At 39.4% G+C, this 25,207-nt stretch overlaps 1 protein-coding gene and 1 long non-coding RNA gene across 5 annotated transcripts in view; one reads left to right on the forward strand and one right to left on the reverse strand.

The window, feature by feature from the left end:
- The first annotated feature begins 15,720 nt into the window (after positions 1-15,720).
- LOC120434812 lies at positions 15,721-16,387 on the forward strand. Its single transcript, XR_005609376.1, has 2 exons — positions 15,721-15,857; positions 16,090-16,387. It is a non-coding gene; the product is annotated as an uncharacterized LOC120434812 (long non-coding RNA).
- A 101-nt stretch (positions 16,388-16,488) lies between these two features.
- Positions 16,489-25,207, reverse strand: part of slc4a11 (solute carrier family 4 member 11) — a 105,263-nt gene continuing 96,544 nt past the window's right edge. For 2 of the 4 annotated variants that reach the window (XM_031750953.2, XM_031750954.2), the window contains exons 18-20: positions 24,287-24,482; positions 22,990-23,159; positions 17,346-21,800 (exon numbers count right to left, since the gene is read on the reverse strand). In XM_031750953.2, the coding sequence (XP_031606813.1) occupies positions 21,734-21,800; positions 22,990-23,159; positions 24,287-24,482 (433 nt within the window). In that variant the 3' untranslated portion in view covers positions 17,346-21,733. Of the gene's footprint in view, positions 16,837-17,345; positions 21,801-22,989; positions 23,160-24,286; positions 24,483-25,207 lie in introns of those variants that run through there. The other 2 variants (XR_005609413.1, XR_005609414.1) reach the window with 2 other exon arrangements.

Here is a 25,207-nt window from a genome sequence, read left to right on the forward strand (position 1 = left end):
ATCTACCTGGTGAAGAGAGGGCTGATTGGGTATATCCCGCCCTCTACTTCTTGCCAGTAGTCTACTCACCCGAGGATCTAGGTGTGTTTGGCTGTCATGAAGACACTTAATCTCCTAGCAGCTGTCCTCCTGCTCCTAGCAGGACTCTCGCACTTTCTGAGGGACAATAAAGAATAAAACACAAGCCAAATGTGCCGCCAGCTTTTCGGTGTTGGCTATCAGCATAATAAAATCATCATCAACGAGACAAGCTCATCTACCATCTACTCGCTTAACTTCCTTAGTATCTTTCAGGGACCACCCCAACACGAGATAATCACCATTGAAGACGCTGGACTTGACAATGGAACGTGTGATCAACTTTTCTGGATCAACTTCAACGTGACGAACCGGAACACATCCATTCACTTTCCAGTGTTCTTGGACCAAACCCCAGGGAAGAACCACTCCATGTGCTACCGACAAGACAACGGTAACAGACCGCTGGGAAACACCACTAATTGTAATCGGACCGCTGGAAACGGAGAAGGTGCCCCTGTGAACACAGCCAACCCCTCTAATGGCACCTACTGGGTGCAAGGAATGGCCTGGCTGTGTGGACGACGTGCCTATTTCATACTGCCCCCAGGATGGACTGGCATCTGCGCCCCAATCTTCATCTCTGACCACACCTTCAGAATAACTACGGGAAACGCCACGAGGACTCGACGACGAAGAGATGTCTCTGCAGTGCAGCCACAGGACCCCAGGGCACGCTTCAGGCCGTGGTTTACCCAAAACACCAGAACAGGAAAGTGATAAACACGCAAACATACACATCTACACACACTGACTCAAAATGAAGAGAAACACACACCTGAACAGACGTGCACTTGTTGATTGAGTGAGAAATGACACATACACACATCAGACAATGTACACTCATCAAACATGACTGACGCCCTGAACGCCTTGAGACAGATCCAGCAGGACCAAAATCAGGATTATGTAAATAATACAAGTGACTGCTAAAAATGACTACTACTCCCTTTCACTGTGCAATACTTTTGTTAAAAACCAACGGTGCAGTAGACTTCAATACTTGAAATACTTGAAATACTTGCAATTCCTTTGTATTCTTATTCTTATTTATTCTATTTATCCCTTTTTGTATTTTCACTTTTATTTTGTGTTTTGTAACATGTATCCTGCCATGTCTAAAACTCATGATTAACTGTATAATTGTTTCCACTGTTGCTGCATACATAGCCGTGACAAATGATGATGATGATGACTCTGACCTGTTGGAACATGAAAACTTTGTGTGATTAATGATGGTGTGATAGAAACTGTACAACAAGATGTTACATACTGATATCTCACTTGAAAGTTATACTGACAACAGGAGGGAATGTCAATGGAAAGTTGTACTTAGTAGTCAGTATAAGCTTTTAATGATATAAGTTTGCATATGATAGAATACTGTATGTTGACCTTTTGATGACTTAGACTGTTGTTCACTACAAGACTGTTTTATAAATTCTTTCTCACAGCGATAATAGCTGAACAAGCAGGAAGAGGAGAGCTGGATACTTTTATCTGCGCTCTCTAACAAAAAGAAGGGCTGCGTCCTTCTGAATCTCACAACACACACACATACACCTCAACCACTCTTATCTTCACTCCCTACGCACTAACATTCCTCTGCCTATGAATAGACGTATTCACTGTTGTCACCAGTGACTATAAATGCACGAATAAAGAAGTACACTGTGTGACTCTCTTCTGAGACGTTCACCCATGTACATGTGATTGATTATATTGTCTCACTGTGTCTCTGTTTTACTTTGGCAGCCTTCTATTTGGGAGATTTCCCCCGACAGAACCATTTAACATTTTTTTAATGGCAGCACATAATCACACCTGTGGTCCTCAGGGGTCAAAAATGTCCCCACTTCATTTGACTGTTTTTAAAATATAAAGTATACTTTGTCAATCAATTCAATGTTACATCTTAGTTTTACTTAAGACCAACACATTAACACAAAATTTACCCAACATTTTACATTTTAGGGCCACCAGACCTTGTTTACATAAAATACACTGTGTTTTTGAGCGAAAATAAAACAAGAAAATAAAATATTTAAATGTTCAGATAATTTTGACTATCTGACTAACTACAGAGTGCTGTATGTTGAACTTTAGTGAGAAAGTTTTTTTTGAACCATTTATAATTTTTAAATGGCAGCACATAATCACACCTGTGGTCCTCAGGGGTCAAAAATGTCCCCATCTGGTTTGATTGATACTTAATTACTATGAAGTGGATTTTTCCCCACTTTTAATTAAAACTTAATTCAAACATTTTGACACATTTTTTTTATTCCATTTCAAATTTAAGTCTGATAAAAACCTCATAAAAATGAATTTTTTCTTTGTTTTGGGTAAAAAAATAAATCAAATCATCAGTTATTGTGATTATCGTTTCACAACCAGAGTCAGTTGCTTTAGCAGATGATCACAGATGGGTTTATGTCAAAGTTAATTTAGAAAGTTGTTTTTAAACTACTTCAAGTTTTTTACTGGCAGCAAATAATCACATCTGCTGTCCTCTGGGCTCAAAAATGACTCAGTTTGCTTTGACTGTTTATAAAGCCATAAGTATAAAATATCATCCATCTCTGTGTTTCAAGGTTTTATTCAACTTTATTCCAACTCATTACCTGACATTTTTCTATATTTTGGCATGGTAGGACACCAGGGCATGGGTCTGAGTGAAGGCAAACTTACATGTCCATATTTGACACAAGTGCAGGAGGAAGCTCAGGTTTATTCCTCTGCACTGGTCCCATCATGGACAGCTTTCTTTTCTGCAGTTGCAGGCCAAGGGTCATATTCAGTAAACAAGTTGTTACAGGTGATTGTTTTCTTTTGGAAACCTGCAATGTTAGGGACAACTCGCGTGTCCTGACTGCAGGCCAGATGTTTGCCATCGTACACTAGCATGTTCCATGTACAGCTGGACCTGGCATGACATACTGCCATGTTTTTATCTCATAGGTTTACTTGGGATGTTCTGTTGGAATGGACAGAGTCCTCTGAACGGGACTTGGTGCTCATACAGTCACATCAGTATCAGGATCTTACATCACAGCAGGAGAAACACCCACTTGTTCCATACACCTCAAATGGGAGCGCGTTTGTATCATGAACGACAGGGCTCGCAAAATCGCTAGCCCGACGTCGCGGAGCTAGCGATATCTCCGGTCGGGCGATCATATAGCCCGACGGGCGGGGCCCTGCACGATGATCATCTATTGTGTCTTTATCAAGAAATTATATCCTTTTTGCGCTTCTATGATTAATCTTGTGTCACCTTTAAAACTGCTCTACCAGACTCAGGATGTCATAAACTGGCCGTAGCGACTCCACTGGATGTAGAATCAACATACCCACATAAGACTACAGCTGCATTCGATCCATCTTTTTCCCCTCTCGTTGTCCCTCCTTGTTTGTCATTGAGTTGGCTGTAGAGCAGCTCATCTGCTAATTGGATGGTTGTTGGTTCAATCTCTGTGTGCTCTAGTCTGGAGTTCTTACCAAGGTGTCCTTGGGCAAGTTACTGAACCCCAACTTGGTCTCTGATGCATCCATTGGCATGTGAACGTTAAAAAGCAGAATACAAGCAGAATACACTGTGTATAATGCGTTCAGTGCTCGAGTAGAAAGCCAATGAAGGAGTATGGGACCTGGCATATGTGCTTGGACTGTGATAGATTATCTTTCTCTGAGGCACATGAGAGAGTCAGGCATCGTCTGTCATTGGGATGTTAGAAGACCAGATCAATGTCCTCACATTACTGCAAATATGCCTCTGTCTCAGCTGACTCCTCTTTCCTGCTTGATTCTTTGTCTTCATCATAATTGAAATAGATGATGTGCAGTCCTCTGACACATCTTCTATTCCAGTTTCACATTCTGAAAACTCAAGAAACTTCCAGAAGCCCAGTCACTTTCTTTCCAAGCTCCTCAGACTACCATGTCCTGGATGCCTGAGAACCTACTTGAACATAGTTCAGATTCTTCATCACTTTTCTTCACTTCATAGTCTTCTTCCACTTCTGCAGGTGGGTGATGTGCTTTTTCAGAGAAAGGGTAGCATGTGCTCTAAATATTGACAATATTTTCTATATCTTCTAACCCTGGATCTTCCTGAACATTGATTCTTCCTCCTCATTATACTAGAGGACAATATGTGCTTTGTCCTACTGGTCATTGCTTTGCACAACATGGTAAAAAAAAGTATGCTCATCAAAGTATGCAAATCTCTAGTGCAATGGAGGCTTGTGAGCATACTTTCTGTGTATGTATTATTGTAGGGTCGACCTTACAATACGAAGCACTTTGATGCGACTGTTGTTGTGATCTGGCGCAGTATAAATAAAATTTCATTGAATATAGAGCACCTGCCTCCTCACTGTGCTGCCTGTTGTTGTTGTTGTTGTGGTTGTTATGACCAGTGCTTGACCCCAAACATCAGTGATCCAAGATCAAAGATGTTTGAAAGCAGTATGTTGTGAAAATACGGCCTTTTGCAACACTTTGTACTTTGGGGTCATTTTTGTCCACGAGGACAACAGGTGTTATAAAATCGAATAAAAACCCCATAAATAAATCAAATTACTTAAAACTTATTCCAATCATGCATAGTATAGTAATGAATAACTTCTGTTATTTTCAGACCATTTGATGAATAAAAAACATATTTTTGATAGCAAAAGATTTCTGTAGAGGACAAAAATGACCCGTGGACAACACAAGGGTTAAGTTAAAATTTATGGGGGTTTCTTATGTCATTTTCCCACTAATTAATTATTTTTTTTAGCACCGACTCTGTATTTTTATTTTTACAGAGTTTGTTTCAAATATTCAGGTTAAAAAACTAATCTGAATTCATGTTAATGATCACAAAGTTACATGTCCAGTACTCTGTACAGCTTACATCCTTTAAGAGAAATAATTTGCAGCATTAATATTTGTTTTTCAGTACTCAGGCAGCAGCTTTAACATTGCTGTATGTTGGTGACCACAATGCAGGAGCAGAGTGAACCAGGACTGCAAACCTGCTCCATCTTCTCGTCTCTGGAGATTTCCATTTACAAAGCACCAACAACTCAAAGGTAAATATTATATTGGAAAATCTGTTTATATATGTTGTTTATATAGTATGTATGGCATATAAGGCTTTGTCCTTTTTTAAATAAACAGCTCATATGTCAGCAGAAGTTTTCCATTTTTCCATTAATAGAAAAATGATCAACATTATTCATTTCCTGAAAACTGATAGTGAGTTATTCATTTAACAGTATTTATTTGTAAGAAACAATATTTTTATTATATACAAGGACCAATGCATTTTAATTTAAAAATCACAGTAGATGTTCATTTAAAAGACAATCCAATGACAGTCAGAAAATAAAAAGAGACAGAAATACAAGTTAAAATTTAGAATTTGTTTTATTGATTTGGAAAATTTTCTCAAATTGCTCATCAATTTGATTTAAATAGGGCCCAATAACAAAAGCTGATTGAAAGTGCTTTATATTATAAAGACCCTACAATGCAAGAGAGAAAACCCCAACAATCTTATGATCCCCTATGAGCAAGCACTTGGCAACAGTGGGCAGGAAAAACCCCCCTTTAATGGGAGGAAACCTGCGGCAGAACCAGGCTCAGGCGGGCGGCCATCTGCCGAGACCGGTTGGGGGATTTGAATCCAGTTATAATCAAATTTCTCTCTTGCTACGACATTTTTGATGTTATGTATTTCGGTATTCATCTGCAAGGAAAAAGATGACTGTTTTTCCTTCAAGATGAATACTAAGTTGATGTTAAAAACCACCACTTCAAGTTGTGCGTCTAAATGGCTTGGTGATGGCTTTGGTCAACGCAGTGAAAAACCTGACAATGGCATTTGGCTTCTTTTTTGTGTCTGACAGATGTTCAGTCAAGCATTGTGTAATGATTTTTACAGCTGTGGATTTCTGTAACTCCAGAGCAACCTGAACAGTTTCGACACTCCCAAATAAATTGCGCAAGTCTTTAAGAATGTACTTTTCCAGATTTTTTAGGTTTTGTGGAGTTATAGTAAGTTTTTTATCCCTGAGTTCGCCCCATACTTCTTCCAAAAGCCAGGTGTGGATCTTCTGTGTGCCTACACAAGTGCACTTCATCTTTAATTTTTTAGCTATGCGGTTAAATAATTTATGAAGGACTATTTTAATGTAAGCTTTGTGTACAGGATCATCTAGTACAAACGGCTCAGGTTTTGGTTGGGACGTTACAACTGGAATACTTTCCATTGTCTGTGGTTGTGTCTGTGTTTCTGTCTGTGGTTGTGTCTGTGGTTGTGTCTGTGTTTCTGTCTGTGGTTGTGTCTGTGTTTCTGTCTGTGGTTGTGTCTGTGGTTCTGTCTGTGGTTGTGTCTGTGGTTCTGTCTGTGTTTCTGTCTGTGGTTGTGTCTGTGTTTCTGTCTGTGGTTCTGTCTGTGTTTCTGTCTGTGGTTCCGTCTGTGGTTCTGTCTGTGTTTCTGTCTGTGGTTCTTGAGTCCCAAGTATTGCAAGCATTACACTCTGACTATGGCTCTCAGCTTGGGTGCATAACCACCATCTCATGAGTGCCAAGAAAACTTTCACTTGTAGGTTTACATGTGCTGTTCTGAAACAATCAGGTAAAGTTTCAGGTCCCATGTCCCCTACAGCATATTTATTTAGCATGTCTGTGAGGGCCTGGGTGAACTCCAGAGATTTGCCGTTCGAAATTTGTTTAAATAGTTCAAACTCATTTGAATTACGATCTTTTACAGTCTGAAGCAGCAAGTCGACATCATTAACAAGCTCCTCCACCGATTCACTGCTTTCAACTTTCTCCTTTCTCTGGAATTTAGCCCTGGTGTTTTTGGCAATGCGAAGAATTGTCGCTTTTGCAAATTGCTTCGCAAAATATGTTTTGAGCTTACCTGCGTTGTTTTGTAGCGACTGCTTACATTTCTCTGCAAATGATGCGGGAGTGGTAACTTCACCACACTCTACAGAACTTTGAATCTTTGCCTCAACTAAGAATGTGAGCTTTCTTGCAATTTCCTCAATCTCTTCATTTGTTGGTGGTTCCTCCATGTTATAATGAGGAGACATAGTTTTATGCAAAATTGGAAAAAAATTATCAGCAGCATTTTTGATGTGAAATATCGCAGTTTCCAGAAATTCGCTATCTAAGCTGTCCTGGGGGCCTATCATGGGTGTTTTATATCCTTGATCCAGATATTCTTTTGGAACACTTGGACTATCTAACATTTTAGTGTCCTCATCTGAATCACTGGAGCTACTGGAGCTACTGGTATCAGTGCTCGTGCTGAAATAATTCATCTTGGAGATGAAAGCTCTAATCATTCTCCCAACAAAACGGATCATTTTGTTCAGCCGTTTTGGAGGAAGGATGTGCTCACGTTCTCCAAAACTTGTTTTGCTGTCAGAAGACTGTGCAGATATAATACTTAGCACAACCTCCTTAGCAAGCAGCTGTTCGAAGTTTTCAGTACTTTCTATGTCGGCCTGAGGAACCGTTTCCAAAGCTTCAGCAAAAGCCTGTGGAACTATGGTACTCATTTTGCTCAAAACACCATCTTCTGATATTTCAGTGTTGGCATTCTGAGTCATCATTTCAAAGTGTTTCACACCTATTTCAGTTATCCCTACAATGAGCTCTCCTAGAAGACTCTTAGTGGCAATGTCTGGGTCTCCTGATATAATGGTATGCCACTGCACAGCCGTCAAATTTTCAAAAAAAGATTTGATCACAGGATAAATATGTGCTGCTGTGATTTCCTCAATGTCCTCAGTATTTAAGTATTTGTCTTCCATTTTTTATAAATTTTGTGGGATGAGTTAAATGATAATTTGGTATGTTTTGAGTTGAACGCGTCTGAAATGCACCTTCCACTGTGAAAGCATGTAAAAAGTAAGCAGGACTGTTGTATTTAAGGGGTTTGGAGCTGGCGACGTCAAAGGAAAGTTCAAAGGTTCAAAGGCAAGCCCATGACGTCACCGGAAATTACTGTTCCATCGGCCCCGCCCCCAGCGACTGCTGCTCCGGATTTGTTGTTGACATCGCCAAAAATGTTCCAAGCGACAGAAAAGCGGATTATTTGAAAGTTTTTCAGTTCAACTAATTAATTAACTTTACCTGCGGGGCGCGCGACAACGGTGAGAGCAGCCAATGCGTCAGCCTTCAGTCTGCTGCTGAAAAACTCGTTTTAACGGCGTTAGTAACGGAGGCTTCCTCAGCACCTCCTCCTTTTAAACGCCTTTCAGCGTTTTCATTACATGAAAGTAGATCATGTTAAACCTAAAATGTCCTTGTATAGTGTCAAGTCACGCTGTTAAAAAAATTGGATAACTTTAGGATCAGCTTTGAAGTTATCTGGATAAGTCAAAAATCCTGTTTCATAGGCCTCTATACTGTGAAGAAAGGCTTTAAGCTTATGTGGGTAACTTCAGGGTTGACCCTGGGTTTTACTTTAAATCATTGTACATTTTCTATACACACGAAGAAACAGTGATATTTCTATATGATTCTTTAATGTCATTTCACTGTATTCACGGAGAGAACTTTGTACCCACACTGAGGCTACTACTGGCTACCCTCACATAATCAGTTTTTTCACCAAATACATCGTCTAGGAACCGACTTCATTGTGTATGCCAAATTTTGCTAGTTTTGGTCATGAGTTATTTAAAAATGAATTTGTTCTGTCACGTAACCTTGAGAGCTTAAGTACAACCTCATATCACATTGCACGCCTAACTTGACCTTTCATACAACTCATAACATGGACGACGCGACAGCTCCCCAAAAATGAAGCCAAAACGTCTCTATCGCCCCCTGGTGTCTGGCTGCAGTATAGGTCATAAATCCCACCTCCTCCATGTTAGCAGATGGGACTGGGGTCAGACTAAAATAAAAATTTCTCCAAAGATTCTTTAACTATCAATAGTCCTCATCATTTATATTCAAGGGGTCTCCTTTCCTATAAGTTTGATTCTTTGACTGGCAGCTGCACTCACGGTGAAACTTGTTTATCTCTGTTCGGGAATGGCAGATAGAGCAGGCAGATTAAGTTCAAATTTATGGGGGTTTCTTATGTAATTTTCCCACTAATTAATTGTTTTTTTTTAGCACCGACTCTGTATTTTTATTTTTATTTTTACAGAGTTTGTTTCAAATATTCAGGTTAAAAAACTAATCTGAATTCATGTTAATGATCACAAAGTTACATGTGCAGTACTCTGTACAGCTTACATCCTTTAAGAGAAATAATTTGTAGCATTAATATTTGTTTTTCAGTACTCAGGCAGCAGCTTTAACATTGCTGTATGTTGGTGACCACAATGCAGGAGCAGAGTGAACCAGGACTGCAAACCTGCTCCATCTTCTCGTCTCTGGAGATTTCCATTTACAAAGCACCAACAACTCAAAGGTAAATATTATATTGGAAAATCTGTTTATATATGTTGTTTATATAGTATGTATGGCATATAAGGCTTTGTCCTTTTTAAATAAACAGCTCATATGTCAGCAGAAGTTTTCCATTTTCCATTAATAGAAAATGATCAACATTATTCATTTCCTGAAAACTAATAGTGAGCAGTTATTCATTTAACAGTATTTATTTGTAAGAAACAATATTTTTATTATATACAAGGACCAATGCATTTTAATTTAAAAATCACAGTAGATGTTCATTTAAAAGACAATCCAATGACAGTCAGAAAATAAAAAGAGACAGAAATACAAGTTAAAATTTAGAATTTGTTTTATTGATTTGGAAAATTTTCTCAAATTGCTCATCAATTTGATTTAAATAGGGCCCAATAACAAAAGCTGATTGAAAGTGCTTTATATTATAAAGACCCTACAATGCAAGAGAGAAAACCCCAACAATCTTATGATCCCCTATGAGCAAGCACTTGGCAACAGTGGGCAGGAAAAACCCCCCTTTAATGGGAGGAAACCTGCGGCAGAACCAGGCTCAGGCGGGCGGCCATCTGCCGAGACCGGTTGGGGGATTTGAATCCAGTTATAATCAAATTTCTCTCTTGCTACGACATTTTTGATGTTATGTATTTCGGTATTCATCTGCAAGGAAAAAGATGACTGTTTTTCCTTCAAGATGAATACTAAGTTGATGTTAAAAACCACCACTTCAAGTTGTGCGTCTAAATGGCTTGGTGATGGCTTTGGTCAACGCAGTGAAAAACCTGACAATGGCATTTGGCTTCTTTTTTGTGTCTGACAGATGTTCAGTCAAGCAATGTGTAATGATTTTTACAGCTATGGATTTCTGTAACTCCAGAGCAACCTGAACAGTTTCGACACTCCCAAAGAAATTGCGCAAGTCTCTAAGAATGTACTTTTCCAGATTTTTTAGGTTTTGTGGAGTTATAGTAAGTTTTTTATCCCTGAGTTCGCCCCATACTTCTTCCAAAAGCCAGGTGTGGATCTTCTGTGTGCCTACACAAGTGCACTTCATCTTTAATTTTTTAGCTATGCGGTTAAATAATTTATGAAGGACTATTTTAATGTAAGCTTTGTGTACAGGATCATCTAGTACAAACGGCTCAGGTTTTGGTTGGGACGTTACAACTGGAATTCTTTCCATCGTCTGTGGTTCTGTCTGTGGTTGTGTCTGTGGTTGTGTCTGTGTTTCTGTCTGTGGTTCTGTCTGTGGTTGTGTCTGTGTTTCTGTCTGTGGTTGTGTCTGTGGTTGTGTCTGTGGTTGTGTCTGTGTTTCTGTCTGTGGTTGTGTCTGTGTTTCTGTCTGTGGTTCCGTCTGTGGTTCTGTCTGTGGTTCCGTCTGTGGTTCTGTCTGTGGTTCTGTCTGTGGTTCTTGAGTCCCAAGTATTGCAAGCATTACACTCTGACTATGGCTCTCAGCTTGGGTGCATAACCACCATCTCATGAGTGCCAAGAAAACTTTCACTTGTAGGTTTACATGTGCTGTTCTGAAACAATCAGGTAAAGTTTCAGGTCCCATGTCCCCTACAGCATATTTATTTAGCATGTCTGTGAGGGCCTGGGTGAACTCCAGAGATTTGCCGATCGAAATTTGTTTAAATAGTTCAAACTCATTTGAATTACAATCTTTTACAGTCTGAAGCAGCAAGTCGACATCATTAACAAGCTCCTCCACCGATTCACTGCTTTCAACTTTCTCCTTTCTCTGGAATTTAGCCCTGGTGTTTTTGGCAATGCGAAGAATTGTCGCTTTTGCAAATTGCTTCGCAAAAAATGTTTTGAGCTTACCTGTGTTGTTTTGTACCGACTGCTTCCATTTCTCTGTAAATGATGTGGGAGTGGTAACTTCACCACGCTCTAGAGAACATTGAATCTTTGCCTCAACTAAGAATGTGAGCTGTCTTGCAATTTCCTCAATCTCTTCAGTTGTTTGTGGTTGCTCCTTGTTATAATGAGGAGACATAGTTTTATGCAAAAGTGGAAAAAAATTATCAGCAGCATTTTTGATGTGAAATGTCACAGTTTCCAGAAATTCACTATCTAAGCTGTCCTGGGAGCCTATCGTGGGTGTTTTATATCCTTGATCCAGATATTCTTTTGGAACACTTGGACTATCTAACATTTTAGTGTCCTCATCTGAATCACTGGAGCTACTGGAGCTACTGGTATCAGTGCTCGTGCTGAAATAATTTATCTTGGAGATGAAAGCTCTAATCATTCTCCCAACAAAATGGATCATTTTGTTCAGCCGTTTTGGAGGAAGGATGTGCTCGCGTTCTCCAAAACTTGTTTTGCTGTCAGAAGACTGTGCAGATATAATACTTAGCACAACCTCCTTAGCAAGCAGATGTTCTAAGTTTTCAGTACTTCCCTTGTCGCCCTGAGGAACCATTTCCAAAGCTTTAGCAAAAGCCTGTGGAAGTACATCTTCTGATATTTCAGTGTTGGCATTCTGAGTCATCATTTCAAAGTGTTTCAAACCTATTTCAGTTATCCCTACAATGAGCTCTCCTAGAAGACTCTTAGTGGCAATGTCCAAGTCTCCTGATCTAATGGTATGCCACTGTACAGCCGTCAAATTTTCAAAGAAAGATCTGATCACAGGATAAATATGTGCTGCTGTGATTTCCTCAATGTCCTCAGTATTTAAGTATTTGTCTTCCATTTTTTTATATATTTTGTGGGATGAGTTAAATGATAATTTGGTATGTTTTGAGTTGAACGCGTCTGAAATGCACCTTCCACTGTGAAAGCATGTAAAAAGTAAGCAGGACTGTCCTATTTAAGGGGTTTGGAGCTGGCGACGTCAAAGGAAAGTTCAAAGGTTCAAAGGCAAGCCCATGACGTCACCGGAAATTACTGTTCCATCGGCCCCGCCCCCAGCGACTGCTGCTCCGGATTTGTTGTTGACATCGCCAAAAATGTTCCAAGCGACAGAAAAGCGGATTATTTGAAAGTTTTTCAGTTCAACTAACTAATTAACTTTACCTGCGGGGCGCGCGACAACGGTGAGAGCAGCCAATGCGTCAGCCTTCAGTCTGCTGCTGAAAAACTCGTTTTAACGGCGTTAGTAACGGAGGCTTCCTCAGCACCTCCTCCTTTTAAACGCCTTTCAGCGTTTTCATTACATGAAAGTAGATCATGTTAAACCTAAAATGTCCTTGTATAGTGTCAAGTCACGCTATTAAAAAATTGGATAACTTTAGGATCAGCTTTGAAGTTATCTGGATAAGTCAAAAATCCTGTTTCATAGGCCTCTATACTGTGAAGAAAGGCTTTAAGCTTATGTGGGTAACTTCAGGGTTGACTTTAAATCATTGTACATTTTCTATACACACGAAGAAACAGTGATATTTCTATATGATTCTTTAATGTCATTTCACTGTATTCACGGAGAGAACTTTGTACCCACACTGAGGCTACTACTGGCTACCCTCACATAATCAGTTTTTTCACTAAATACATCGTCTAGGAACCGACTTCATTGTGTATGCCAAATTTTGCTAGTTTTGGTCATGAGTTATTTAAAAATGAATTTGTTCTGTCACGTAACCTTGAGAGCTTAAGTACAACCTCATATCACATTGCACGCCTAACTTGACCTTTCACACAACTCATAACATGGACGACGCGACAGCTCCCCAAAAATGAAGCCAAAACGTCTCTATCGCCCCCTGGTGTCTGGCTGCAGTATAGGTCATAAATCCCACCTCCTCCATGTTAGCAGATGGGACTGGGGTCGGACTAAAATAAAAATTTCTCCAAAGATTCTTTAACTATCAATAGTCCTCATCATTTATATTCAAGGGGTCTCCTTTCCTGTAAGTTTGATTCTTTGACTGGCAGCTGCACTCACGGTGAAACTTGTTTATCTCTGTTCGGGAATGGCAGATAGAGCAGGCAGATTAAGTTAAAATTTATGGGGGTTTCTTATGTAATTTTCCCACTAATTAATTGTTTTTTTTTTAGCACCGACTCTGTATTTTTATTTTTATTTTTACAGAGTTTGTTTCAAATATTCAGGTTAAAAAACTAATCTGAATTCATGTTAATGATCACAAAGTTACATGTGCAGTACTCTGTACAGCTTACATCCTTTAAGAGAAATAATTTGTAGCATTAATATTTGTTTTTCAGTACTCAGGCAGCAGCTTTAACATTGCTGTATGTTGGTGACCACAATGCAGGAGCAGAGTGAACCAGGACTGCAAACCTGCTCCATCTTCTCGTCTCTGGAGATTTCCATTTACAAAATGTCTGTGAAGGTTCTCAGTCATCCAGGTCATCGTAGTCAAAGGAGTTTGCAAAGAAAGGCGTCTGGACTTCTTTAAGTTGCTTGAAGACGTTTCACCTCTCATCCGAGAAGCTTCTCCTCAGTGACAACAACACCTACGAAGCTTTAAAACGAGACCCCACAAGCAGCTACAAAAAGAAAGTTATAGCTTGCCTTCAAGACCTTGAAAAGGACAAAATCATTGACCGCCTCACATATCACCGCCTTTATCCAGGGGATGCCATACCCTGCATTTATGGACTTCCTAAGATCCACAAGGAAGGGGTCCCACTCAGACCCATAGTCAGTAGCATAAACTCAGCCACTTATAACATTGCAAAACACCTTGCTACCATCCTTGCACCTCTCGTGGGGAACACCCACACCCACATCAAGAACTCCACTGACTTCACCGACAAGGTCCAGAAACTTACCCTGGATCCAGATGAAACCATGGTGTCCTTTGATGTAGTCTCTCTCTTCACTTGCATACCCACCACGGAAGCAGTGGAGACTGTCAGAAAACGACTACAAGAAGACAGCTCCTTGGAAGACAGGACCAACTTCACACCCGATCAGATCTGCACACTGTTAGACCTCTGCCTTACCACAACATACTTCAAATACAACGAAGGCTTCTACAGACAAAAACATGGCTGTGCCATGGGCTCCCCTGTGTCACCTATTGTAGCCAACCTTTACATGGAGGAAGTTGAAAGAAAGGCTCTTGGCTCTTTCAAAGGAGGAGCACCCAGCCACTGGTACAGATATGTAGATGACACCTGGGTCAAAATCAAGACACAAGAAGTGGAATCCTTCACTGCGCACTTTAACGCCATGGATAAAAACATCAAGTTCACCAGGGAAGACACAAAGGATAACTGTTTGCCTTTCCTGGACTGCGCTGTGCACATTGAAGAGAATGGCAACCTCAACATTGAAGTTTACCGGAAGCCCACACACACGGACCAGTACCTCCTCTTTGACTCCCATCACCCTCTGGAACACAAACTTGGAGTAATTAGGACCCTACACCACCGGGCAGAACTTGTTCCCTCTAAGCCTGAAGAGAAAAAGAAGGAACACACACATGTAAAGGAAGCACTGAAAACATGTGGTTATCCTAACTGGGCGTTCATAAAGTCAGCAAAGAGGCACAGAAAAGAAGATCAGACACCAGCGAGGGAGGATAAGAAAGACAGACGCAACAACATTGTCATCCCCTATGTAGCCGGTGTATCAGAGAAACTCAGGAGAGTTTTCTCCAAGCATGACATCCCAGTGTACTTCAGACCAAGCAACACACTCAGACACAAACTGGTTCACCCGAAAGACAAAACTCCAAAACACAGACTGAACAACGTGGTGTATGCGGTACAGTGCAGAGAGGAATGCCCGGACGTCTACATTGGAGAGACCAAACAGCCACTTCACAAGCGTATGGCACAACATAGAAGAGCCACCTCCACAGGACAAGACTCAGCAGTCCATCTGCATCTTAAGGATAAAGGTCACTCTTTCGAGGATGCCAATGTTCACATTTTGGACAGGGAGGACAGATGGTTTGAAAGAAGAGTGAAAGAGGCCATCTATGTCCACTGTGAGCGACCATCTTTGAACAGAGGCGGTGGTTTACGACACCAACTCTCTGCCATCTATAATCCAGTTTTGAGTTCCCTCCCCAGACGCCTTAACGCCCACTCACATCCTGGGCCATCTGACCTCAGGAATTCACATGACAAGGTGGGGCCAGGTTTCACAATGGGCTCACCCGAAACCCTGGCTGATTAGGTCCCACACCCGCTTTCACACCTTGGCGCATGTGATTAGAGGATCACCAGGGGGTCCTTTGTCCCTCCTTGGGGGGATACTCCCACTGGGTTTAAATCTGGGACTCTCGGCCATTTGACCTTAGAACTGAAGAAGCTTCTCGGATGAGAGGTGAAACGTCTTCAAGCAACTTAAAGAAGTCCAGACGCCTTTCTTTGCAAACTCCTTTGACTTCCATTTACAAAGCACCAACAACTCAAAGGTAAATATTATATTGGAAAATCTGTTTATATATGTTGTTTATATAGTATGTATAGTATATAAGGCTTTGTTCTTTTTTTTAATAAGCAGCTCATATGTCAGCAGAACTGTAGAACTGAAAGAATGTAAGAGTAGAACTCTGTGAGGACTAAGAAGGATCAGCTTTATTTCAGATTTGAGAGATAAACTTTATATTTCAGTTTGTGATGATTCTGTTCTCTTTGTGATTACAGGAGCTGCCCTCAGATTCAGACCTCAGCACCACCCAGTGAAAGCAGACAGATCATTCAACATGTTCACGTTAACTCCAAAATTAACTGATGAAAGCTGCAGCTGTTTTATTGATAAAGTCAAAAGGATTAATCACCCCTGTCACTGTCACTATATATCAGCAGTCTGGTGTTTCAGAAAGCTGCTATCTGAGACCTGTAGAGGTTCTGTTTTAAACACTGAATGCACTCAGCCACATGAAGAGCACATGAGATTTTCCCTGACACACTTAAATAAAACCTGATGAAGGTTAACTAAAAACTGGTGATCTGGAATTCTTTCAGTTTTTTTTTTCCTTCCCAATAGTGTGTTATTTACTACAAAGTAATTCAGAGTCATTCATACCAGTGAGCAGAGAGGATAATATATTTTTTAATATAATATCTTTATGTAAAAGTCCAGAGCTGCTGAGGATTATCCAAGTATTTATAACATTAGACAAACCAGAAGTCTCTTCTGGAGTGGGCCTACAGTGGGGTTCTGAAGATTTCCCTGTAAGGGAGCTGGTGGTGAAGATCATGAGGTCCTCCTTGATCCCTGCGATGAACTTCAGTTTTTCTGATGTTTCTGAAATGATGCCTCTCTCAGTGGGTCAACAGAACATCTGGATTTCTACAAACCTCTGGACCCAGGAAATCCAGCTTGGTCCTGATGGTCTCCCTCACCAGTTTCTCCCATGGTGGGTGTAGCTGGTAATAATTATGTGGACTCTATTATTAAATGAAAAGAACAAATTACAATACACTACTGAAACCTTCTGCTGCTGTTTTTAAAGAGGGCTCTGAAGATCTAAACAGTTTTAGATTCATTGCACTCAGTCTTCTGTTAAAATCTCAAAGGACAGTGTTACATTTTTGATAGTAATAGTAACTCTGGGTCTCTGTGGAGTATGCAGCTGATGTCATCTGTTTAAAAATGGATAACAAAAACTAAGGAATCATTCAAAAATACAGACTATTAGAGTAACAGGTGTATACCAGCGCTAACTTGCTAGCAACAAGCCTCTAACACAGTGCGAATGCTAGCGGCTAATTTAGGAAAAAATTAACAGTGATTTCAGATGTTGTAGAACTATAAAATGATAAGCTGGGTGTCTTTTTCACAATATGGACATTGACAGTCGCGGTAAACCCCATCAGCAGATAAAAAAAAAGCCTGGCCTCCAGTTTATGTTTTTTTTTTCTCCAGCTTTATTTCAGGAGGAACAGGAACAACAAATATAATACACGGAGGAAACAATGTACTGCAAAATTATAATACAATGGAAGAGTGTGTTAAATTAAACAGGTAAGATACATATCAAAATTAAAAGGGGAAAGAAAAAATAAAAAGCGAGAGATACAGTGACGTTGGATAATTAAACAAGGGCATTAAACATATTACAAATATTTACGGTTTTTAAAGCTTTTTTGTTGTCAGAGCAACAAATTGTATTCACATAGATTTCAATTTCTTTCCTAAAAGTGAGAAAGTGTGGTTTCTTGCTTGACAACTTACATTTATGGATGTGGGATTTGGCGAGGAGTAAAATCAGATTAATGATGGAGCAGCCAGGCTACGTAACTAGTGTAAGGGGGGCGTGTTCGCGGTCACATCCAGCGGGCGTGTGGGTGGGAAAGTGACGCAGTCGCTCCACCTCAAGTCACTCCTGCGCAGGCTTCGGCTCCAAAAGCGCAATATGGCAGCTCCCACAAGGGGGATATTTTGGCTTCATTTTTGCACCATGGGAGAAAGTGCTGTCGTGTCGTCTATCTTTTATACAGTCAGAGCTCCGCACCATGCAGCCCAGAGCGGCAGAGGGACTTAACTTATTTAACGCGACTCTGTCCGCGTGCCTCTAATAACCCCACAGAGCTGATCAACTGCCAGGTTTCTTATGACTTGGAGATCTGCGGTCATCTGCGCAGGTGCAGTCCAGCAGCGACAACACAGAGACGATGTTATACTCTAAAAATTGATATTTTTTTCTGCCTATACATCAGTTCGAGATATACAGATATTTATTAAAAACACGTAATTACTCATTCAGTAATTATGGTACCAATGCACACAGGATCCCTTTTCGGTGAAGTTGGGAATATAAAAACTGTCCTGAAAGCGGCGCTGTAAATACATCTACTGGTTAAAGAGCGGTTGAAGGGTTTTATCCCCATGTGAGGATGAATGTCAGTAACATTGATAATAGCGTTTACACTGAGGTTTGTTTCAATGGAAGGCTGATACTTCAAGCATCAACAATGGCTATTAATTCCCAACAGAGCAGGAAATTTATAGGTGAAATAACAGCTAACTTAATATTTTTGGAAACGTGTTAACATACATAAAAATCTCTCTGTAATTTATATATGTAGGAGTGGGTTTTTATTTTTATTAAAACAAAAGATTGTGACAAAAAATGAGAACCATAAGTAGAAATACATGCATGTTTGCAGTATGGAGCTGTATTTCACACACGGTCCTACAGCTGCATTACTTGCACTACCCAGAAGTTATTTTGAGTTGATTACCTCCTTACTTCCACAGCAGATTAGCATACTGAAAATACACTGCATTCTTTATGTAACCATGTGGCACATAATGTCTTGACCTTTTGTAATATCCTCTAAATGAACAAGGCTGCTGAGGGGAACGTTTTGTCCTGGTAGTGGCCGTAGATAAATGGTCAAGGTGGTCAATAACATTAGAAGGAACCTTTGTCTAAAGGGCACTAATATAAATATCAAACATTACGACAATCTGATCACCAATTCGCAGTGAGCACAAGCACACACTTATTTACATCACTACTACTTTTTATTTGGCAAACAGCTTGAGATAATCTCTCTTTTTCAGTGTAGAGTGTGTGTGTGTGTATATATATATTATATACACACACACACACACTCTATAGTAAACCAACACATTCTGTTTTGATAACTATTTTTTCTCATTTTACATCTTACAGCTTACAAATATAGCTGATCTTTTTGACAAAATTACAGATTCTGTTTGACACCTAAATTAGTATGCTATATAAAAATCCACACATCATACATTCATGATTAGAAAAAGTAGGCTATATGAAATCAGAAAAGAGGGGGGGTTAACCTAAACAAAACATCACAGTACGCAATTTCAAACAAATCCAATTAGGAGGAAGGGGAAGTCAAGGTTTCACAAACGGAGTAGTATCTTTCATCCCAAATCCAATATCAAGTCCTCTGAGAGAAGTTTGCTGCTATTCCAAAATGATCAGTACAGTGAGGATATCAAGGAACAACAACAGTACTGTCACATAAGAAGAAGAATCAGTAAATCTCAGTCCAAAGTTAGAAACTAATACCTTGCGTTGGATTATAATGGATAGTTGATAAAAACTAAACTTCGCATTGCAAACTGTACATATTCCTTCATACCTCACAATCTCGTCCTGCTTTCACCAGTGCTGTCTTAAGGCTTAGTCCAAGGATTATGCAAATGCTTGCAGGCTTTTATGCCTTGCTATCTCAGCATGAGACATCCATCTGCTTAAATTGGACATCTTTCTCACATCTGTAAGACAAAGTTGAACAGAAGTGCAGGAGCTGCCATTTGGATATTGGGAAAGCAACAAAACCATAATAAAAATCTGCCACTGTGGATGCCTCTTTGACAGGCAAATATATTTTTTATTTATTTATGTGTGTGTATCTATATATATATATATATATATATATTTTTATGTATTTTTTCCTCTTGATGTGTAACGTAATCAAATCAGCGCAGAGCAGCGTTTGTACCATGAGGATGGACTGAAAAGGTGCTGTTGTAAAAATACAGCTGGCCTGTCATTGCTTCAGTGATGGGTCCGCCTTTGCTGGTTCACCCAAATATCACCGGTGAAGTTTTGCTTTATACACAGTATTGCTAAATATTGAGCATTGCATTCGTTTTAATGAGAAGTTACTGTTTGACTTGCTACTTTTTTTTCCTCATGTAGGATACATGTCCATTGGCATCACATTGTATCAAAAACCCAGGTGACATGCTTTAAGCAAACCAGTGCTTAGAATCTTTTTTCTTTTTGAGCTGTAGATAACAAGATTAATCTCTCCAGACACCTGGATTATTACATGACAACATCTGCAAGCACTGATCTAATCATAACATCTAAATAGAAAACAAGACTGGGTTATTCTAAAACTCATTTTTGAACACTTGATCACAGGAGAAAAATGCATTTTGTTCAGTCCAAAGCTCTCAGATGCTTTTTGTTTTTTTTAAACCTGACTTTACTAGCAATGCACCAGAACTGTGACATGGAACTGGAAGGGACTTTGATATGTAAACTGTGGGAGAGTCATATGTGAGACACACACTCGGAATACAACATTTGGTATCTGTGGGATGAAAAAGAGCAAAAAGAGAAGTGCAGGTCAGGGTAAACACACAAAATGATCATTCTCCACTTGAAAGACAAACGGTCATCATGATAAATAAATAATCCTAGATTTGAACAATAATAAGTTTTATATACTGCCATAATATATTCTAATATATTCATAATTTCATAAAGACTTTACTATATGATTTGGTTTGTGCTGTCTTTCTAAATAATTACACATAATATATACCCGTGGAATGTATTTTTTAAAATTCATCTGAGCACTTAAATTCCACCTTAAAAATTCGGTTTTCTAAGACCCGGCAGAAAGCTAGATGATGGCACACACACATAACACACACACGCACACACAGACACACGCACACACACCTTAATGAATACTAACGTTTTTGGAATGACTTAGAATCAAAACATGTAAGGACGCAAGTGTCCTACATAGATAAAAGGGAGGATCACAGCTAAAAGGTGTAGGAATGTGAAGGTTTCAACACTGCACAATGATTAAGGTAAAGATTTTCTTTACAGCGGCCTAAACGCAGTGTTACTGCCATGTAAGTGACCCATGGAAAAGATTTTCAATACTTAACACGGGGTACAGATGGCAAACCTCCCTGTATGGCAGTGTAAAAACACAATGTGAGTGCAAAGTGTCAAAAACAGATAATGTTCATACTGACATTGTGCCATTACACCTTTCTAATTAATACGCAATTTCCACTGGCAGCAGTTTTATTACTTGAGCAGTATTAGTGAATACTTGAAGCAGTTGCCCACAGGTTAAAACACAGATGTACACACTGCAGTAGGATATTGTAAAGTGTTACCATAGAAAAGTATAAGGTGTGAATGGAGAAGATGGAGGTATATGGCACTGAACAATCTGACAGGGTCAAACAGAAGTGAAACAGGGAGTTCTGGACGGTCCTGTTTTATGTTTCATTCTTTTTCTCCTTCCTTTTTTCGGTAGAATTTCCCCCTCAGAGAGATGCTGTCCGTTTAATGTTTGGAAAATATTTCCCACGACTCTCGTCCCTCTTCACATGACTTGCCACTTTTCCAGTGTTTCACCTAAAAGAATGTTCTTATCGGATACAAAAATCAAAACAGTCGATATATATTTCCTTTTTGCTTTCCATACAGTTTTGCATTGAAAAATATGTTTTTGTTAATTTTCTTTTTTTTTTGTTTTTTTTGTTTAAATTCCAGATGTCTTTATGTGGATCCAGAGCTTATTCCATCTGTAGCTACATGTGTTGGGCATCCATTATGTCCAAGTATTTGGCCTCAATGATATGAGGAAGCACGTTGTTCCTAAACACAGAGCAGAGATAATTCATGTCAGTCGGTGCTTGTTAGAGCAGAAAGAAAACATAAGAAGAAAATAAACCCCAAAGCCTTTACAGTGTCTGATTTTACCAGATAAAACTGATCGCATTCTTGTCAGTGTTACCAGTGATCATTATGAAGCGCCTTGAGGTGACTTTTGTTGTGATTTGGCGCTATATAAATAAAATTGAATTGAATTGAATCAAGAGCACATTTCTACAGTGGCTAATATACGACCCCCCAAACTTCAAAAGATGCACTTTATGGTTTTAGGAAATGATTATGTTATACACATTTACCTTCATGGTGATCAAATGTCAACTTTAACACTATAAAATCAAACTGAAAAAAGAACGACTGACAATTTTCACTCAAATTTTTAACTCATTAATGTAACCTGATTTGTAGTACAATCCAGTTGGAAAAACATAGTTGGAGGGAACCAAAACAAACAAGTGAAAAGGGGAATACTGAATTAGCTTGCACCCAGTAACCTGAAGCACAACTTTGCTGAATAGCGATGCTGTGTCGTGTCTCCAGCATACGTGTATAGGGGAGCTGTTTGCTAACTCGCTAACATGACAATGTCGTGTTTACAGCTTGTCGCACTGCCCTGGAATACTTCTTCCCTGCACAAAAATGTACTAATGCAGGTTACCTCATGAAAAATGCATGGATCTTCAAGCCGTCAGTGTATTTATCCACTGTGATCATCTAATAAATAATTGAAACTTTACTTTTTAAATTCAGGTATTTCCGGTAGGCTTGTATGCTGTGCTTTAATTCTGCATCCTATCATTATGGTAAAAGCCTTCATACAGTGTGTTTCAAAGTTTTATCTTTCCGATCAATATTTGGGTATCGTTTAGTCAGACGTTGCAGTTTTTTTTCCCATTCCACATTAAATGTTAAAGTTTAAAAACAGAATAAAGATAATTTATCATCTTGTCTATTTTATTCCCCATAATAGCGCTTTTTAGAGAGATATGAGGATTTTTGAAAGAAAAAAAAGACAGCAGAAACCAGACTTCACTGTAATTTAAAGCTTTTTTCATCTAGAGGGCAGATTTAGGTCAGACACAGCTCTTGTTATTACCCGTGTGCTGCTGAATGTCACCCTGGTTTAAAGCACTCGAGAAAACAATTTTACGGGACAAAGTGGTCACAGTCGTACCTGATTGGGATTAGGAGGATCATGACCAGAGGGAAGATCATTTTCATGTACGGTATCGGGTACATGCCAAACGTACACAGCACCAGCAGCTGCATCATCTGCAGGAAGGTGAAGTAGTGGATCTTCCTCTGGGGCACTTTGCGGATGTAGTGGGTAGGTGGGTAAGACGTCTGCAAGAGGTGAGAGGATCAAGACAGATTAAAAAACAATCTCCCCTGTGGCTCTTCTTCTTCACTGTCCTCGGGTCTCCTGCAAACTTAAAGGAATGACTAAGGGAAGTGGGCAACACACGCGCATTTTAAGAAGTGCACTCTGGATTTTAAATCACAACGAACATTTAGCATTCATTCCTACAACGTGCAATAACTGTCTGGGTCTCCTGTGTGACTGTATACCACAATAACATTGATTTTTGGTAGGACATGCAATCCCAGTCGAGCTGCAGCAAAAACAAATTTAGCTCCACCAACTGATCTGGTGTCAGGTACTAATCTTATTCCAAACAAAGAGCAAATAAATAAATAAAAAAAAAAAAAAAAAAATCACAGGACACATCTGCATCTTCTAAAGCTCGGTTGGCACCTGTACACTCAGTAAATCGGAATTATCTACAGGTGAGGAGGGAGAATGTATTCATCTGAAGAAGAAAACAGAGGCAAAGATCTGGATTTCATACGAAGCAAAAAAAATGTGGTCATTAAATTGAACAATACTTATATGAGATTTTTTAATGTTTGGTTTTACTTTTATTTAATTAATAAATTTATTTTATTTTCAGTTTAACCTTTGCATAATTATATATGTACATGAGCATAACAGCTTCTACTACAGATTTACACTTACGCAGGCTTTCTAGACAGTGAAACCTGTAAATTTTAAGTCATTTCCTCATAGCATCATTAGGAGGCGCCAGTGTGTGACATTACCAAGCGTAGGGGAAAAATGCCCTTGCTTTACATCTTTACTGAGGCAGAAGGAAGGTTAAATCGGACACACAGGATAAGACACACAACACAATCAGCATTCTCTTTTAGTGTTGTTATGTGTTTGATACACGATACTAGAATAAAAATGTTAATTTTTTTATCTTATCTGTCTTAATTCACTAAACACTATCCACCTCGTACTGTGAATATACGAGCACAAAAATTATATTTGCAAATACCATTTCACTCGTGTCTGGTCCTCCAGCACCGGGCACACAGTCAACTGTTTGATCTGCAGAGCCCTGCTATCGACATATGGACACGGACACACACATTTATTCAACTGGTCCTTCCACCACACACTTTCTGACCTGCTCCTTCAGAAGGAGAGCCATTCGGTCGCACATCTGGTTTCCGTCGATGGAGGTGAGGGCGATGTAGAGGAAGAGGCCATAGAGGACAGGTTTGGGTATCCACTGCAGCGGGAGAGGCAACAGCAACACTGATATGCCAATGAAGATATTGGCAGCCAGAGACGTCAGACGGGTCTCCTTAACCTGGACGATACTGAGGAGACGCACACAATAACATACAAATGAATGGTTACTGGAAAGCCCACAATTGATTCATACAATGCAACAGACAATGCATTTTCTGGGATTTTGTTATCAGTATTGCAGCACATTTTTCATTTGAAAAATCTGGAATTTTCCAGACCCACTTCCCATAGTTTCAGGGGCCTGAGCAGTGGGGAAAAGACATGCTATATGTTTTTCCAATATCTCATTATCAGATCCTGTTATTTTTAAAAGTACAAAAAGATTTCTGCTATTACTGATAACTCTCTTCTTACAGATTAAAAATATTAACCACTCTTTAGAACAATAAAATAACAAAAATGATCAGCATTTATGAATAACCTGTGTGATAATATGAACATCTCTTCATCCACATCATGAACAAACAGACGTTTAAATTAATAAAATACAAATAAGCTTTTTGCCAAAGTATAGTTGATTTAAACATCTGCAGGGTAGTTTGGAAAAAGTAAGGAAAGCCCTAGGCTAATGACATCTACAAAAGCTAATTGAAGTCAGGCACCAGCAATCCTGCACTCCAATTAATGGAACATGATTGCAGGTGTCGGCTAGACTTAAAAAACATGTGAGCATTTTGAATTTGCTATTCAAAAATGAATCTGCTTTACAAAGTGAAATATGACAAAGATTACTTTTGATTTGTATAAAGCTGGAAAAGCTTTAAAGAATTTAAATATTAATCAGTCTACAATT

The sequence above is a fragment of the Oreochromis aureus genome, linkage group 19 (genome assembly GCF_013358895.1).
Source record: "Oreochromis aureus strain Israel breed Guangdong linkage group 19, ZZ_aureus, whole genome shotgun sequence".
In the NCBI taxonomy this organism is placed as follows: domain Eukaryota; kingdom Metazoa; phylum Chordata; class Actinopteri; order Cichliformes; family Cichlidae; genus Oreochromis; species Oreochromis aureus.